The sequence below is a fragment of the Camelus ferus genome, chromosome 2 (genome assembly GCF_009834535.1).
Source record: "Camelus ferus isolate YT-003-E chromosome 2, BCGSAC_Cfer_1.0, whole genome shotgun sequence".
NCBI lineage: Eukaryota > Metazoa > Chordata > Mammalia > Artiodactyla > Camelidae > Camelus > Camelus ferus.
The window spans coordinates 27,812,491-27,829,595 of NC_045697.1; the positions used below are offsets into that span (position 1 = coordinate 27,812,491).

Here is a 17,105-nt window from a genome sequence, read left to right on the forward strand (position 1 = left end):
GATAGACTTAACAATTCCAAAACCAGCTTCTGGCTCCCCATCTCCAAACCTGCTCCTCCACCAGCCTTTCCCACCTTAGGAAACGACAGCTCTAGTATTCCAGCTGCTCAGCCCCCAAACCTTGACTCATCTTTGGTTTTTTTCTCTCCAAGCTCACATGCCATTCATCAGAAAATCTTGCCACTTACTCCTTCAAAATATTTAGAATCTGGTAAATCCTTAGTCTAAGCTACCACCATCTCTTGCTTAGATTACTGTATCCTGTTTTCATGTTTCCATCGTTGCCCTCTTCAATTCATTTTAAAAGCAGAGTGAACCTGTCCCACATCTACTGAGAACCCTCCACAAGCTTCCCATCTCCTTTGGAGTAAAATCTAAAGTCCTGACAGTGACCCACCAAGCCCCACATGGTCTGCACCGCCTCTGCCTCCAGATCCCCTCTGACCTCACCTCCCACCACTTACCCTGCGCCCTTTGGACACCCCTTTTGTCTTGGACTTGCTGCCTCAGTTGGCCTCAGGGCTCACTTCCTCACTTCTGCTCCAACCACACTAGCTCAGAGACACTGCCCGCTCTACCTCCTGCCCTCTTTATTTCTCTTCCTAGCATGTCTCTCTACTTGATGTATTAACTAACATATTAATTTTATTGCCTGGCCCAAGCCAGGAGATTGTAAGTTCTGGCAGAGCAATACCTTGTTTGATTTCTGTGTCGCCAGCCCTTAGAATAGTGGCTGGAATAAGATAAATGCTCAATGGATTTGTGTTGAGTGCGTGAACAGATAGCAGGTCCTTTGTTAACCCTAGGGTATAGGAGGAGAAATGTAGATTTAAAAATGCTTAAGACCTGTATACACAATGGGATATTACTCAGCCATAAAAAAGAATGAAATCTTGCCATTTGGGACAATGTGGATGAACATAGAGGGTATTGTGCTGAGTGAAATAAGTCAGACAGAGAAAGACAAATACAGTATGATTTCATTTACATGTGGAATCTAAAAAGTGAAACAAACAAAACAAAACAGATACAGTCTCATAGATCCAGAGAAATTGAGGGTCATCAGAGCAGAGGGTATGGCAAAATAGGGGATCCAGAAGTACATACTTCCAGTCATAAAATAAATAAGTCACGGAGATGTAATGTCCAGCACAGGGAATATAGTCAATAACATTATAATAACTTCATATGGTGACAGATGGTTGCTAGACTTAAGTGGCAGTCAGTTTGTAATGTATAGAAATGTCAAATCACTATGCTGTACGCCTGAAACTAACATAAACAACCTCACTCCAATTTAAAAATTAAAAGGAAAAACATTAAAAATTCAAAAATAGAAGTTACAAAATTATTTTTTAAAAAAAGAAAAATGATGAAGACCTTTGAAAGCTCCCAGCTGGGCACCCTTCCCCATAGCACGGGGTATATACCTTCGCAGGCCACAACAAATAGTTTTAACCAGAAAAACGTACTCAGGCAGACCGAATCACTGGCTTTATTGTTTTTGCTGGTCTGAATTTGGGATATTACCTTATTTGGGAGATTTGACACAGATCCATTTGCTATAGCAAATCCAGATGTAAACACCCGAATCTGCATATATTTTCTTCTCTCCTGTGAATGGGACAGTTCCACGCGGCCAGGTCTGGTCTTTCAGACAGACAGCAAGAGTTTCCTAGATGCCTGAGTGACACCATCCACCCCACTCAAGAGTTCTCCCTGCCCTGCTTCAGCGGAACCTGAAATTACACAATTTACAATTCATTGACCTCTGAAAAAACAAGTCTTGCCCCAAGGAAAGCTGCAAACAAAAGCTTCCAGAGCCAGATTCCTTGTTGACACTGGTCTCTGGTTACACCCCAGGCAGAAAAAGGGAGGAAATTCAGTCTTCAAAGCCAGTGCACCCCTACTTTTGTCTGTCCCCGGCAGAATCCCTTCCCCCACTCCATCCTCCTCACGAGGACACACTGGGAGTTCAGAAACACCAACGCTGCTGGGGCGGGGGTGGGGGCGCATTTTCAGGTTACACAGTGTGTATGTCCAAAGTAACTTACAGGTCCTGTCTCATGTTACTCGCCTTGGCGAGGACTTAAAGCCTTAAACAGTTCCTCTCAAGTATGCCCTGTTGTGAATCCCCTTTCCTGTTCAAAACCCTTTACCCCAGGAGCCATCTTTCAGAAGCATCTGCCACTCCCAGCACACCCTCTTTCAGCCTCCTCACAGAGCAGAGGCTTCTCCTGATGGCCCAGGCCTGCCCCAGAGGGGAAAGGCCACAAGGCTGACATCTCACGAGCGATTAATTTTTCCCCAGAATTCCAGAGAGACCTTTCCTCAGACCCTCCGCAGTCCTGGGTTGTGCGTGTCCTGTCTTTTCGGGCCTGGGTCTGAGGCCTGGACGAAGCACGGCCCCTCCACACACCACCAGCAGATTTCACTCATCCACCCCGACACCTGTCCTCCTGGCCTCACCGCCCTTCTCAACACAATGTTCCAGAGCCCTGGACGAGGGGTAAGATGTAGCGGCACTGTCACTCCCCGCTGGGGCTGCTTGGTCCATCTATGCGAACCAGATGCATGATGCTTACAGAGGCAAAGACTGAGGCCCAGACGTAGAGGCCAATGTGCTGAAGGGCAAGGAGTCTGCTAGGTTCAGAGGTCGGTCAGTAACCCCTGACTTACAGACCCAGACCAGGCTCCTCCTGGGGCACCAGCCTCTTCACTTACATTCTTCGGAGTTTATCCCTCCCTATTCCTCTCTCTTGTGCCACTTTTAAATCTTCCTTAAGGAGTTATTTCTTCCAGTTATTTCTTTCCATCCAAACCCAGACCACAGGCGCTTCTCACTAACTTCCCCTTTGTTCTACTGAAAAGCTCAGCTCTGTTCCCCTGGCATCCTCAGCTCACTGGCAGGGTTCAGACCATCCACTGCTCCCCTCTTGCCTCCATACACATTCTACTGTAAAGGACTCTGGAGTTTTTAAGGCATGTTTATGTACAGCACCTCACTGATGACCAGAAAACATCTTGTGAAGTTGTCTGGGAAAATGGGTTGTTTTCTTCATTTTTATAGATGCAGAGGTTGAGATGCCAGGTAAGGGGCTTGTCCCCGGTGACCCAGTGGATGAGTCACAGAGTCCAGGGGTAAGGACTTCATTCCCCACCTCTGCTTCTAAGGGTCCCACATGGTCAGTCTCATCTCCCTCCACTGAGTGGTTCCCAGGACACCATCCTCACCAACTTTCTCCTCTACACATTCATTCCCTTGGACTCTGTCATCTGTCAACTTCCACGTTTCCAAATGTATACATTTCTGTTTTTCTCCCCAGACATCGTCATACTTGGATGGCACCTCAAGAGCCCTACACCTAAGTAAGCCTGTCTCACTTACTGTCACGTGCTGTCAGAGCTTAAGAGTTAAGAGTCTGAAATCAGACAGACCCTTATCCACATCCTGGCTCTGCCTCTTACCTGCAGTGTGACATTAGTCAAGTTATTTAACCTCTGAGAGCCTCGGTCTCTTCATCTGTACATTGAGAGTATGACTATTTCATGGGGCCAGTGTGGGGATTAAATAAGGATATGATGGCCCACGGTAAGCACTCGGTTAAACAGTAACTAGCATCTTCACCATCATCACCAATATCTCCTACCTGGGATGGTGGTGGTGGTGGTGGTCTCCTAACCATTCTCTTGCCCCCAGGCATACCACCCCAACTCCCTTACACCCCCATTACCCCCTCCCCAATCCAGGCTATCTACAGTTTATCTTCCACAAACGCACGTGCCCAGAAGAAAAATTAAGGAAATTTTAGGGAAATTTTTCTTCTGTACAAAAATAAGCAAAGGAATAAAAATTAATTTTTAAAAATTGGAATTTTACTACATAGTCCCACTCCTCACCTCCCCCACCCCCCCAAAAAAAGTCCATTTCCAAATTCTGACCAGATTTTCACTAAGAAACATATCACTCCCTGGATAAAAGTGAAACAATCTCCCACCACACCTGCAGGAAACAGACTGGACTCTGACTCGGCCAAGCCGCTCAGTGTTCCTCAAACAGCAGATCCTTTCTGAAAAGGTTAAGAGCCTGGGTTCTGGGGTTCAGATCCCAGCTCTCCCACTCACTCCCCATGCAACTGTGGGCAAGTAGCATCACCTTGCTCTGCCTCAATTTTCTCTTGATTAAAATGAGAGAAAATCTGCCCTACAAGTTTTATGTGAGAATTCAATGAGCTAACCCATGAAAAAGAGTTAGCAGATGGCTGCACATAATAAACTCTCAACAGGTGCAAGGCGCTGTTATTAGTGTTCATATGCTTTTCCCCCTTGTCGGAACTAGTTCCACAGGATCCCATCACCACCACTCCCTCCTCACTTCCTGTTTGTTTCGTCATCTGGAAGACACCTCCTCCACGAAGCCTTTCTGGATTGATGCATCTGAATTCCTTTTGTGGCAGGTACATACCCTTTCTCTACAGCCCTCTGCATTTTTTTGCCTGGATGCTGACTTTACTACATCATGAGCATCTTGAAGAAGACAGATTTCCTGCCCATTGCAAGCGAGAAGAGCAGGGGAGGGAGAAGGTGGTGGTGCGGAGGGGGAAGACAGGAAGTAATGCTGATGCCTGGGCTGTAAACTCACCAAATGTTTATGGTTAACCTTAACCAAAACATATAACGTTAAAAGTCTTCCATTGATGCATAGATTCTCAGTACTACCCTCCCAAGAAACATTTTAAAATATTTAAGAATCCCCATTTACATCATACGACGTTGGCCTCCAACTCCACCCCTCAATCCAGAATCCATTTGAGAGAGGGTGCAGGTTTGCCCACACTCTTTCCTAACATTCTCTTTTTTAATGGTTTTTGTAAAAGAAATTGTTAATTGTTACGAATTCATTTAACATATCTATTTTTCTTTATCCAAAGATTCTGTTCCATCAGCAAGTCACTCTGCCTTGGAATTGCAAACTGGGCAGGGGGAAGAACCACAGGAACCAACACCAAGAGAGCCATGAATACACAGCCCACACCTAGCCGCTGCAAGACACACAACACACACACAACACAAATTCTGGCCCCAAAGACCAAGACATTTTATTTGCCATTATATGTGTTCTCTCCAGGAACTAAATGTCTCATGGCAAATGAGAAAGAAATAGTTTTCCCACATCGTTTCCTCCTCACCCCAACGTCTCCACCAAATTCGTACTTTCTACATGTCTATTGAAAACTGGGGCAATGGTTTATACCAACAATTCTAAGTAAATGAGGAAAACTCAACATCTGGAATTGATACTTCCTCATTTTACAAAAGAATAAACACATCTCATATCCTCTTTTGTTTGCCATGGCACCAAAAAAAAAAAAAAAAAAAAAGAAAGAAAGAAAGAAGAAAAGAAAGAGAGAGAGAGAGTCTAGATTTGGTTCGTTTCAGTCTGGAATGCAAATACTGGACACCAGCCTGCCCATCTCACAATGAGTGCCTTGGAGAAATGGTGAGGTGTCCGGGGTACGGGAAGAGCTGTTTTTAAAGAACCAAAACAAAACTGCAGAAACTGGAACGCCCAAATGTTTGCAGTGTCCAAACTGGCCGAGAAACTGTGGCGTGAAAGCCCTCAGCCTGAGCTCCCAGGTACCTGAGTGGCCCAGAATTACAGAGCTCTCTGGGCTGAACTCTGTGAACTGCAGGTGTGGGAACGTGCCAAGCACATAGCAAAACTCAATTGAAAAGAGCCAAGTTTATGATTATCGTCCGAACTTGAACATGAGCGGGAGGCAACAAATTCCATAGGACTTAGAAGAATTGCTGTATTTTTTCTTATGAGTCAATTTAAATACTGAGTAGGAGAAGGTAGCACCATATTTTACTTTTCACTGAGAACATTTTCAACATTTTCATGAACATTTTCAGCCCTATGGAAACAAAATTCTCCTGCCTGTCATTTAGTCCTGCAAGCATTAAGTCAGTATCAGTCCTATCTTCATCAAAATAAAAACAGATTAGCTTTGTTTAAAGAATGTTTATAGAAACTTGTATACTTAAAGTTCAAGTATAAAGTGAAGCAGCAAGGGATAGCCTAACACTTAAACCACACAATTCTAACTTACATCACATTTCTGCCTATTTTAACCTCCAGGTTGACTTATACTGATGGAATGGATTGGGGATGATGAGAGAGGAAAATTTTTTAAGCCTTTACAATATGCTAGGCACTGTGAGATGCCTTACAAACATCTCTGATCCTCACAGCAGCCCCGTGGAATAGGTATTATTATTTCTATCTTACAGATGAGGACACTGAAGCCCAGAGAAGATATGTAACTTACCCAAGACCACACAGCTAGTGAATGGCAGAGACAAAATTCAAATTCTTATTTAGGATTTTTCCCTTGCCACATTTAGAGAGAGCTCTTGTATATCACTGGGTATTTGAGAGAATATGATGCGAACTTTGGTATTGATGAAACCTTGTTAAAGTGGTTTGGGATCAGATTTTAGAGAATAATTTCTGGGGAGATGTTTATGTATTGTATTTTCCTATGGGTCAGAATTTGAACTTGGAATTTATACTGAAATTTGCAATACTTTAAAACTATTGTCTTCTCTAATTTAAGGATATTTTCACTTCTTGTTTTACATTTTATGACCAAGTTTTGGAATTACAAGTGAAAAAAAGAAAACCTCTTTTAGCATGTTCTCTGCACCTCCATTTTTCTAGCTACTACTAGTAGCTCCTATAGACACAAACACGTGAGACATCTCTAAAGTGAAATTTCAGTTTAAAAAAAAAAAGCAGCTAATCACATCAAAGAAAGGTAGGCCCTGGAAGATACTTTCTAGAAGATAGTATTAATATATAATTATTTTAGGAGAAACTATGAATCTGTTTAACTACCACCACCACCAAATTAAATAATCTAATCAGATCACTTAGAGAAGTAAGTGCTTTCCGTGGCCCTACCCTAAGATCATATTGCTACTTAACCTGCTTTTAAACAAACAAGAATTTTTTAAACATTTTCTATCCTTTAAGCAAATGCTCTTCGCTTGGCCAAATGACAGTGTTCAAGAAATGCCTACCACAGAAGCATAAAAAACCCTTGGCAACATTCCAGAAGAAATTCACCCGGCGTAATGTGTTCCAGCAAATGCTCAATAGCTTTCTGGTGAACCTGCTGGCTCTGTGTGCACTTGAACAGGATCTGAAAAGAACAAAAGAAAAACTGATAGACATTTTCCTTTTTGTTAGTCTGGTGAAGTAGCCCTCAGCTCGACTGAGCCAACTTTCCAAACTTGGAAAAATGAATGCATGTATGGCTAACTTCTAAACCCGGCCCTGGGCGCAGATGTAAACTTTTACTACATTTGATTCCCTGAAATTCAAGTATAATTATATTGTTTGTCTTGTCATCCAATAAAATGTGCATTAGCATTTGGTTCTCTTTGGAGTGTATTATTTGTTTAGATGGATGTATTCTTTCAAATGATTAGTAGTACTATCATAATGAGAACGCTTTGGATTATACATCACCTCTCGATATAATATTAAAAAGAGGGTGACTGGAGGGATGAGCCTCTTCAAAACGTTTCAAAAGTGTGCTTGTAATTGGCTAAGGCTATTAACATCTCCAGCTATTTATCAGAATTTCACCACACACAAAAGTTAAGACTTTAAGATAAAATCCATTTCCCTTCTATAAAGTGAAATAGATGCACATTTTAATATTTTATGGCCCTTTTCAACTTTTTCTTAGGATGAACATTCCCTACTTAAAAAAATGAAATGGTTGGACATTTTGCAATCTATGAAACTGTAACAATACATTTGGTCCCAGTTCTCTTTGGACCCAGGGGGAAGCCAGGGTTGGGCTGGGCCGGCATACAGTGTGTACTGAGAGTCTGTTTGACCTTGAAAGCCCTGAATAGAAAAAGGGGGCGAATGGCTGGAAAGGTAAACTTTCCTCCATTTGATGTTCTAGAACACATGCAAACAGCTGAAACTCAACCCATTTTGCAGGCAAGAGGCTATAGATGCAAATGCCAGGCCTGGGGGAAACTCAGACCCTGGCGAAGGACTGAGGCACTAGAACTTGCCTTCACAGGGCCCTCAGCTAACAGTCCATCAGCCTGCTTCACCCAGGGCCTTCTTCTGGTTCCCTGGGGCCACTTGCAGGACTGTAGTGGGAGGACCACTGGCTCAGGACCTAAAATATAGGCTTTTGATGGCATCACAGAGATACCCCGACCGGATTGACGAGAAAGGACTCATCGCACAACTTTAATGGCTAAACATAAACATTTAAAATGTGCTGTGCTGGTTGTAACATTCTTTTGGCATTTCTTCATTTATTACTGTGCTGGAAGCCTCAAAAAATGGAAGAGACCCAACTCTTGGGACCTCTGAGAGGCCCTGGCTACCAGGAAGTCATGTGGTGTGTTAGAAGAAGGCAAGATATTTACAAAACCCTCAGCTGCTTTTTGCAGAAAAAACCTGAGCCTCTAGACTTCCCGGTCACCAGAGTCAATCACCAAATGTGAAACCAGCACAAAACAGATGAAACCAGATAGATCTTTGACCGGCATCCTCATCCTGATCTCTCCATCCTCAAAAAAGTAACCATGATTATGATTCAAAATATTACCTTCTAGATTTTAAAAGAGACACACACACACACAAAGAATCAGTGATGTTATTTTATGTGTTTTTCTTCCATATGTGGTATAACGTTTTACACACCCTAAGAATTGCTTTATTCACTCAAGAATATTTTGAGACCTATCCGTGTGGCTTCATATAGATTTATTTCAATAATTGTGGCTGCTGATTATACTCCATCATTTGAAATCACCACTTTTATTTACCCGTTCCCTCACTGAAGCACATCAATATGTGTCTGTTGCTGATCTGACGTCTTCCTCCAGCCCGCGTAAGCTCTCCCTTCTCTGAAGTCTGCTGCACTTTATTCTCCTTAGCTGCTCCACGTATGTGTGGTCTGTTTCCCTGACTAGAAAGTAAACTTCTAGAGAGCAAATTCTATGTCCAGCATCTAATAGAATCATTGCATCGACGTAGTAATTTGGTGAATGACGAACTTAGGGCTTTTCACTCTCTCAGAAAGCTTACCAGCTGCTTTGGAGTTTCAGAGGCCCAACAAATTCTATCTAGTTATTTATTTCCTCCTATTTCTTAAAAGAGAAGTTCTGTATTTTCAAAACAGGTTCAAAGAAAATTCACTTCCTTTCCCAGTCTAGATTTGTGGTGATCAGCGTCTCTCTAAGGTGTTCCAAATCCTAACACTGGTGACACAAAAAAGATCGTACCTTTTAAAGATCTGTGTGTGTGTGTGTGTGTGTGTGTGTGTGTGTGAGAGGGGGGGGGGAGAGAAAGAGAGAGAGAGAGAGAGAGAGAGAGAGAGAGAGAGAGAGAGAGAGAGAGAGAGAGGGAGAGAGACACAGAGACAAATACAGAGAGAGAGGAGGAGGAAGCTGTACTATCCCAGACCCGCCCTGGGGCGTGGCCCTGTGGCCCTGCTGGCCTGGAGGCCAAGCCAGGCACAAAGGACTGATTCTCTCTGCAAATGAAATCTGGGTAACAAGCACTTTTCCTTTAAAAATCTTATCCTGCCACTTTTACTTCACCCTTTTAGGTTACTGTAATCAAAATCAGTTTTCATTCCTTCCCTGGAAAGTAGTCTCTAACACTTTAGGTTTCCTAAAAAATAATAAAAAACTTCATGCTCTTTCTAGGGACAATGAAGAGAGTGCAAAGTCTCCACATCCACTCATCAGAAATCCTCCAGGCCATTCAGCCAGACACCGGGTCATGCCATAAAGAGCTGCTCTGAAACTGAAAACCTTGCCAAGGAGACTCACCCACTGCATGTTCGTTAGAGGAAAGGAGAAGGCGTGGACATGTTAAAGCTGCAGAAGCAAACAGGTATGCTGGGACCTCTCCGTGTTTGTTAGATCATTTTTTTCATTTTGTGAAGTTATTTCAATTCTTTCCTCGTCCAAGACGTTTTCAGCCACAGTTTTTGACTTTTTTGAGTCTGATCCCTCTATTCCGGCCAGGTCTCCCCACAAATGCATATATGCTCATACACATGCAATTCTGCAAAGAAGTTCAAAGGCTTCAAAAATCCCCTGAGACCAGAGGAGCCAAGGTGAAGAAGATCTAAAGGAAGGTGAAATTGCCAAGAATCCAGATGTTGGCAGAAATAATAAAAGTGACAGGCATGATATGCATTGATAGTAGCTTCAGAATAAAACCAATCACCATTTGGGGTTTTGAGAAAGAACTGCTGACCCTGAGTTGGTCTTTTCAGACACAAGAGTAACAATAAGTCATCAACTGACTGCCATCGTTGAATATAAAGAATGACTCTGTGTCTGGAAGGTAACATGCTGGACAAGGCGCAGGACGATACTGATCACAAGGATATTGTCTCATCAAAAGTGTCCACACCTATAGCAAGTGCTAGAAGTAACTCAATAAACAATCTTGCCCATAAGTGCTCTTCACCTCAATTTCTTATCACCGTGGCATCATTTTTTTCAGTAGCTACTCTATCCTCAAAATCTGTCTTAGTCCTACTGCAATTTCAAAGACTTCATATGCTATCTTCCTTAGATCTAATCTTTTCCAAACCTTTAACTATTTCTAAAACCATATATTCCTAAGATTACCGTCATCAGAGCAACTTTCACCGTTTATAGAGTGACACCATTTACAGAGCTATGCCTGTAGCACTAAAAATACACCATGGATGTGTATTAAATCCATACAACAGCTCTGCTAGGTAGATAGTAGTATTTCCATTTTAAAGATAAGACACAAGTTTCAAAGAGAAGTCACTTACTGAAGGTTACAGAGCAAGGAACTGGCAGAACCAGGTTTATCCTTGATTCCATTTGACGGCAAACTCTATCTCAGTCCTATTGGCTGGTGTCACCATCTCAGTTTCCCAGAAAATTCTTAAAATTTCAGAATTCTCAATTTAGATGTGTTCTCAGCTTTCTTTGGCTCATAGAATATTTGAGCAGAAAAGGATGTTAGAGGCACTCTCATGTAACCCTCACACTTTACAAATGAGGAAACTGACACCCAGTGAGGCTGGGTTACTGGTCCAACCATGATCTTCCCTTTTCTGGTTCCTGAGGGGGCAGGACCCACATCCTTTGGGAAGTAATTTCACGCTTCCCCTAGCATAGCTCTAAGTGCACCAAAAGTTGCTGTGTGGACATTTGATCACCATTCCAAAAGCTGCAGAAACTTAAGTCCAGAACGTCTGAATGACCAGAGCAAAGAAGGGCCAGACTCAGATGTCACTGACCTCAAAGGGAGTAGAACAATCCAAGGTGCGCCCCTTCCCACGCCCCCAAGGAAGCCAAGGATGCTGCCTGGTCCTCGAAGTTAGTGTAGCAATGAAAACGAGACATGTAAAATCACAGCCAAGGGGGCTCCCAAAACCAACACCTGCATCTGAAAGCCACTTCTACAGACAGCAGTGACATGCAGCCCAACTAAGCAGATAATTTCTTCAGTCTGTAGTAGCTGGAATGAGGAGGGAGAGGACAAGTCAGCGCTTGCAAGCTTGCCTTTAGGTTTGTTATCAAGAATAGCAAGTAATTGCCATATTTCAAATGTGTTTAAAAGTCCTGAATCACGTAACTGTCCAGCCTTGTGTTGTCCTTGAAAATGCAAAAATAGAAATGGAAGAAATTATCTAAGGGCAATAAAGCAGGGAAGCAGACATCAAGCAGGGGTGTGGGCTCCCACTCATTATTGCCAATGCTTATAAACACTTACTGTATGACAGTGGCTGACAAGCCCTGTTAAGACCAGAGTAATAAATATGGTTCCAATCTCTCTCCTACAGAGATAAATAATAATGGAGCAAGAAAATAAAGAATGTAATAGTTTAATAGGCATTCTTATTTTCTAACAAAGGAAGTTTAGGTGACCTTAATGCTTTTTATACTCATTTTGTCACTTCATTACATTGTTAGGTTACATCAAAAACACAAAAGGCTTTATTTAATAGGTTACATGTAACAAAGAGAGGACACACAGGGTGGGTCAGTGACCTGGGCTTGCCTGAATTAGCTTTAGTTGATTCACTTAACGTCTTCAAGCTTCCCTGGGCTATTTTGTGAATAAGTAGTTAAACGCAAGATGCTACGTGAATATTCAATATAAATAAACACACACACATTCACATATGTATATGTTGAATATATTGCGACCATTTGCTACATCCAGGTACAGAGCCTGCTGATTAGTTGAATAAGTTAGTTCGCTGGGCTCTCAAAGTATAAATCCTGAGCCCTCTCAGGGCACATGCACTGTTTGCTCAATCCGTAAACACGTAATTATTGAACTTGCCTTCTAAAGTAACACCACACCCTGGATATGATGCAAAACCCAGCATTACCAGATAAGCTCTGTCTCAAGTTTCTGCTCGTTGTAGTGCCTGAAGTATTTGCTCATAGGCTCAGGGACTGGAGCAGAAGTAAACAGTCAGGCCAGTATTATAGGGACACCTGTGTTACAAAATCGACTTTCTTCTATTGTGAAAGCAATGAATGAAGTTCAGCAGGACTCCTGTAAGAATGCCGATTCATTCCCCATCATATTGGTCAAACAGGACTTCGACCTTATCACCTGCCTCCCTAGCTCGCCCATGGCAGTCTACTTTCCTGGGGTATCAGATTCAAGCTCCAAGTCTCAGCGGCCACGCCTCACCTCCTGCCTGGCCTCTGTCTGCGCCTTCATGCAGCTCAGTTACCCAGGCCTGCTCTCCCACCTCTGGCGGGGGCTTTGCATGATGCATTGAATCTGCCTGGACTGATGACTCTTTTTACCTTTAAAACTCTACAAAATCACTTCTTTTGTGAATCTTTCTTCTCTAATGAGACAGAACCCAGTGTCCCAGGCAAGCGGCTCGGGCACCACCTGGCACGGCGGTTAGGTATGATTTTTGATATCCTTCCCTCCCCACCAAGATATGATATAGCTGAGTGATTAATAGCTAGAACCTGGGAGCCAGATGTACCCACCACACAGGAACTGTGCCTCGGTGTCCCTTCCTGTGATACAGAGGTAGATTTCTAGATAGACAACCAAAGAGCTTAGAATAGTGCCTGATATGTGGTAAATGTTTAAAAAAAAAAAAACTACCGAAGTGCAAGCATAATGGCAACTCCCATCGGCCCTGGTGTACAGGAGAGGACAGGGAGGGACAGGGCTGCCTCTGGGGTGGCCTGTCGAGGACACGCCTGAAATGGTTGCATTGCCAGCCATCCCCATGGAGGGACCTGGCCGGGCGTGACCAAGAGAAAGCAAAATCCACATTTCTGGAGTTTAAATTATTTGTTTTACATTTTAAAAAATAATGTTTGAGCCAAAGAAAGCATGTCTACAGGCAGATTTAGCCTTAAAGCCACCATTTTGTGACCTCTGACATTAACGAATCTATAATTTGTATGTGTGAGTTTTCATTTTTCTGTGTTTATCCTTTATACTCCTTCCTCAATTAAATATCCTAGGGGTAACAGAAATCTGCAGAAGGTACTTGATTAAGGTCAATTGACCAAGGAAGGTTTATTGAGGAACAGACACCAATGGAACTTTTCTGAAAGAAAACAATAAGTAAATTAGTGTCACCCAAGTTTAGTGCCCTCTTTCAGTTCAGGTCAACAATCCAAGCCCTGGGGATACAAATATGAACAAGATGTAGCCCCTGATCTTAAGGGATGTACAGACAACTGTAATGTTTTCAAAATATATTCCATATTGGGGGGGGGCTAGGTAGAGCTCAGTGGTAGAGTGCATGCTTAGCATGCACAAGGTCCTGGGTTCAATTCCTCAGTACCTCCATAAACAAACAAACAAACAAACCTAATTACCTCCCCACCAAAAAACAAACAAACTAAAAAAGTGGACACCAATTATCGATATAGCATGTGATTTTATATCCAATGTATAGAAGAGAAACTGACGTTAAGTGACCAGTCCAAGGTCACTCCACTAGTTCGTGGCATTGTAACAAAAATCCAGTTCTGCCACACTCTAATATTCGCGCATAAGACGCCTATTTCCCAGTGCCTGTGATACTGGGGAAATCAGGCTCAGGAAGAGGGTTGATATCCAGTGTGTTAGAAGGAGGCACGATAGCACCACGGAAGGCAGGCTTTGAAAAAGCACCTGTGAATAATTAGGGAGATTTTTTTTCCTTATTAGTTATAATTTTCCATCTACCAGAAAGAATTTGAAACTACTTTCAACAAAGCATAATGCCATATATATTTTTTAAAGTTTAAAAGGACAAAGTAATGAAGGGAAACAGAGATTAAATTCCCATTTCAGAAAGTTGAGGGTAAGAATAGGTAGCACAAGTGGGCATAAATCTAAGTTCTGAGCTTCCTGACAGACAAGAATGGGGAAGTGACAAAGCTCTTGTTTATCAAAAGAGGCAGACTAATTTTAATTTTAGCATATATTATCACCATTTGTTCTCTGATTTCTGAATTACAGGAATTCAGAAAAATTTAGGAAAAATCAGTATTCTTATGGAAAACATTGATTTGAAAGCATAGCATTTTACAAAAAACAAACAAACAAAAGGAGTGAAGAAAAGAGTGAATTAGTTATATTGTAAAGTCTGTGGGTTGATCAGAAGATTTGGAAAATTTGTAACAACATCCTCACTCGCACACACATGACACACATGGTTTGTCCAGTTCTGTAAAGGAAAGTGGAGCTTTGGTACCCAGTTGAGGGCTGTGCAGCAGAGTATTGGAACTGGAATTTAGAAAGGGGTGGGGGGAGGATGAGCAAAAGGTTGCCCTCTTCAGAAACAGCACACATTTCAAGTTCCTGACTGGGTGAAATATAGTCAAAATGGCACATCAAGCACAAGATGCACAACATTGTAAAATGACTATAACTCAATAACAAAATGTTTATATAAAAAGAAAACCCGCAAGATGACATTCACCAGCTATGAGGATATTTCCTCATTCATTCACTCTTCAACAAATAGCTAGAGTGTCCACAGAGTGGGCATGCAATCACTGTCCTGCGGGATGGAGGCAGAGCAGCCAACAAAACAGACAAAAATGCCTGCCTTCGCCCAGCTCTCTTGAGGCAAAGCCCAGTGTGTTGCACAAAATAAAGAGGGTTGTATACCTTGTTGATGAGAGAGCTGGGGTTCCCACAGTCACACTGTTGTCCAAATCAGTCATCTAAAAAGGCAACAGCCCTGTGTTACTGCAGACTGTGAAACAGATGCTTGGCTTTGGTCACACAGCTGTCTAGAGCATAGGAGCAGTTAGGAAGGGAGGTGCAAACACCGATCCTAACCACCGCGAAACAGGGCTTAAGCCTAGGTCCCACCTTTTGAAGCTCGCGGTGGACGCTGGGTGGGCCGCCCCTCCCGCTGCAGAAGTCGCCAACAAGCATCACCTCCAGTCTGGTGAACCGGGTCCTCTCCTGTTCTAAAAATGGCTTGAAGCAGCAGCTGGAAGAAGGCGGGGCCAGGTGGGGGGCAAGGACTACAGCAGCCATAGGAGCTGTTAGATAAGGTAAAAAAGTAAAGGGGTTTTTTAAAGACCATGCATGCATTTACTCAACTAATATTTATTAAATCCTTCCTGCATATACACTGAGCTCAGTACTGGGGAAAGCGGGATGGGGAGCGGAGACAGGGTTCCTGCCCTCATGTCGCTTACCTTCTAGAAAAAGAATCAGACATTGAACAACTAATTAATTAGTTAAAAGTAGAACAACTGCTAGGAAGAACTACTGGAGTCTATAAGTCTGTATTTCTTTTTTTATTTTTATTTTTTATTGAAGTACAGTCAATTACAATGTGTCAATTTCTGGTGTTCAGCACAATGTCCCAGTCAAACATATATACACATATATTCATTTTCATATTTTTTAAAGACTCTGATATTTCTTAAAACCTCACCAAACACTGACAGCAATGTCATATGGCTCTAGATACTTCTCAGAGAGCAAGCCTGGTCAGATTGTAATACAACAAATATGTTAACTGATTGCCTCATTTCTGAATTTAAAATGCTGAATGGAAAACCAATCACACCAAATATACCTATAAGATTTTAAAATAAACACAATTGCATTACACACAACAGCAGAAGGACACCAGACTAAAATGTTTATTTCTTAGTTTGGCCATGGGCAAAGTCACAACCTCTCTGGGTCTTAGTTCTGAAGGGAAAGACACAAATACTGAAGTCTCCAAAATCTTTGATTTAATAAAATAATTAAACTTAAAAAAAAAACTACTGGCTCATAATTCATATATAACCTTAAAATAAGAGGGAGACATCTCAGAATAAGAATGTATCACTTAAACTGAATGCACTTAACCTGATTCTTTTTAAAAGATGTGTACCATTGCTCATATTTTTCTCATTTTACCTTGGAGTGCGAAAACTTGCCCTCGTCTACTGACTGGATTGAAAACAACTCCTCTAGATAACTCCTAAATCCTTTCCAGTTAGAAAATGCTGTGGTTTTATGATTCTAAATTTCAATTTAGGCTCTGTGTAAAAAAGTAATTTGCAAGAAATTTAAAAATTCGGTCTCTCATATTTCTTTGAGGATCTCATCAAAGGGGTGTGGGCATTTTACCATCCAACAGCCATTTAGTGGGGGCCTCCTGTGACCAGACACTGGGCTATGCAATGGGGACACAGTGACACAAAGCAAAGCTTCCGGCCTCAGGGTGTTCGCACCTAGAGGAAACAGATACTAAAATAAAGAGGCAGTGGGGCACAGCAAGTGGTATAAGATGGGAGGTATGCCGCGGGACATGGGGCTCTTAGCATCACCCTGCACTGCTGGGGAGTAGGGGTGGAGAAGCCTAGTGGGCCAGATCTTCTGGAGAAGGTGACGTTTAATCTGAGTCTTGATGGACAGGACAAATGTTAAGCAGCTGAGGATGACGTTGCAGGCAAATGAACAACCTGGGAAAGCGAACGTGTATCAGAAACCACAGAGAATCCCAGGAACCCCATGTCCTGGTGAGTTCCAGTTGAGGGCAGAGACTATGAGTTGGAGGACAGCT

General features: G+C 42.5%; 1 protein-coding gene across 1 annotated transcript in view; it reads right to left on the bottom strand.

The window, feature by feature from the left end:
• LOC116668339 overlaps positions 1-17,105 on the bottom strand; it is a gene marked incomplete at its 5' end in the record, with an annotated part of 79,550 nt that overhangs the window by 39,077 nt on the left and 23,368 nt on the right. Inside the window, 2 exon segments of the mRNA XM_032495869.1 lie at positions 7,087-7,208; positions 15,404-15,579. Coding sequence (XP_032351760.1) covers positions 7,087-7,208; positions 15,404-15,579 — 298 coding nt within the window.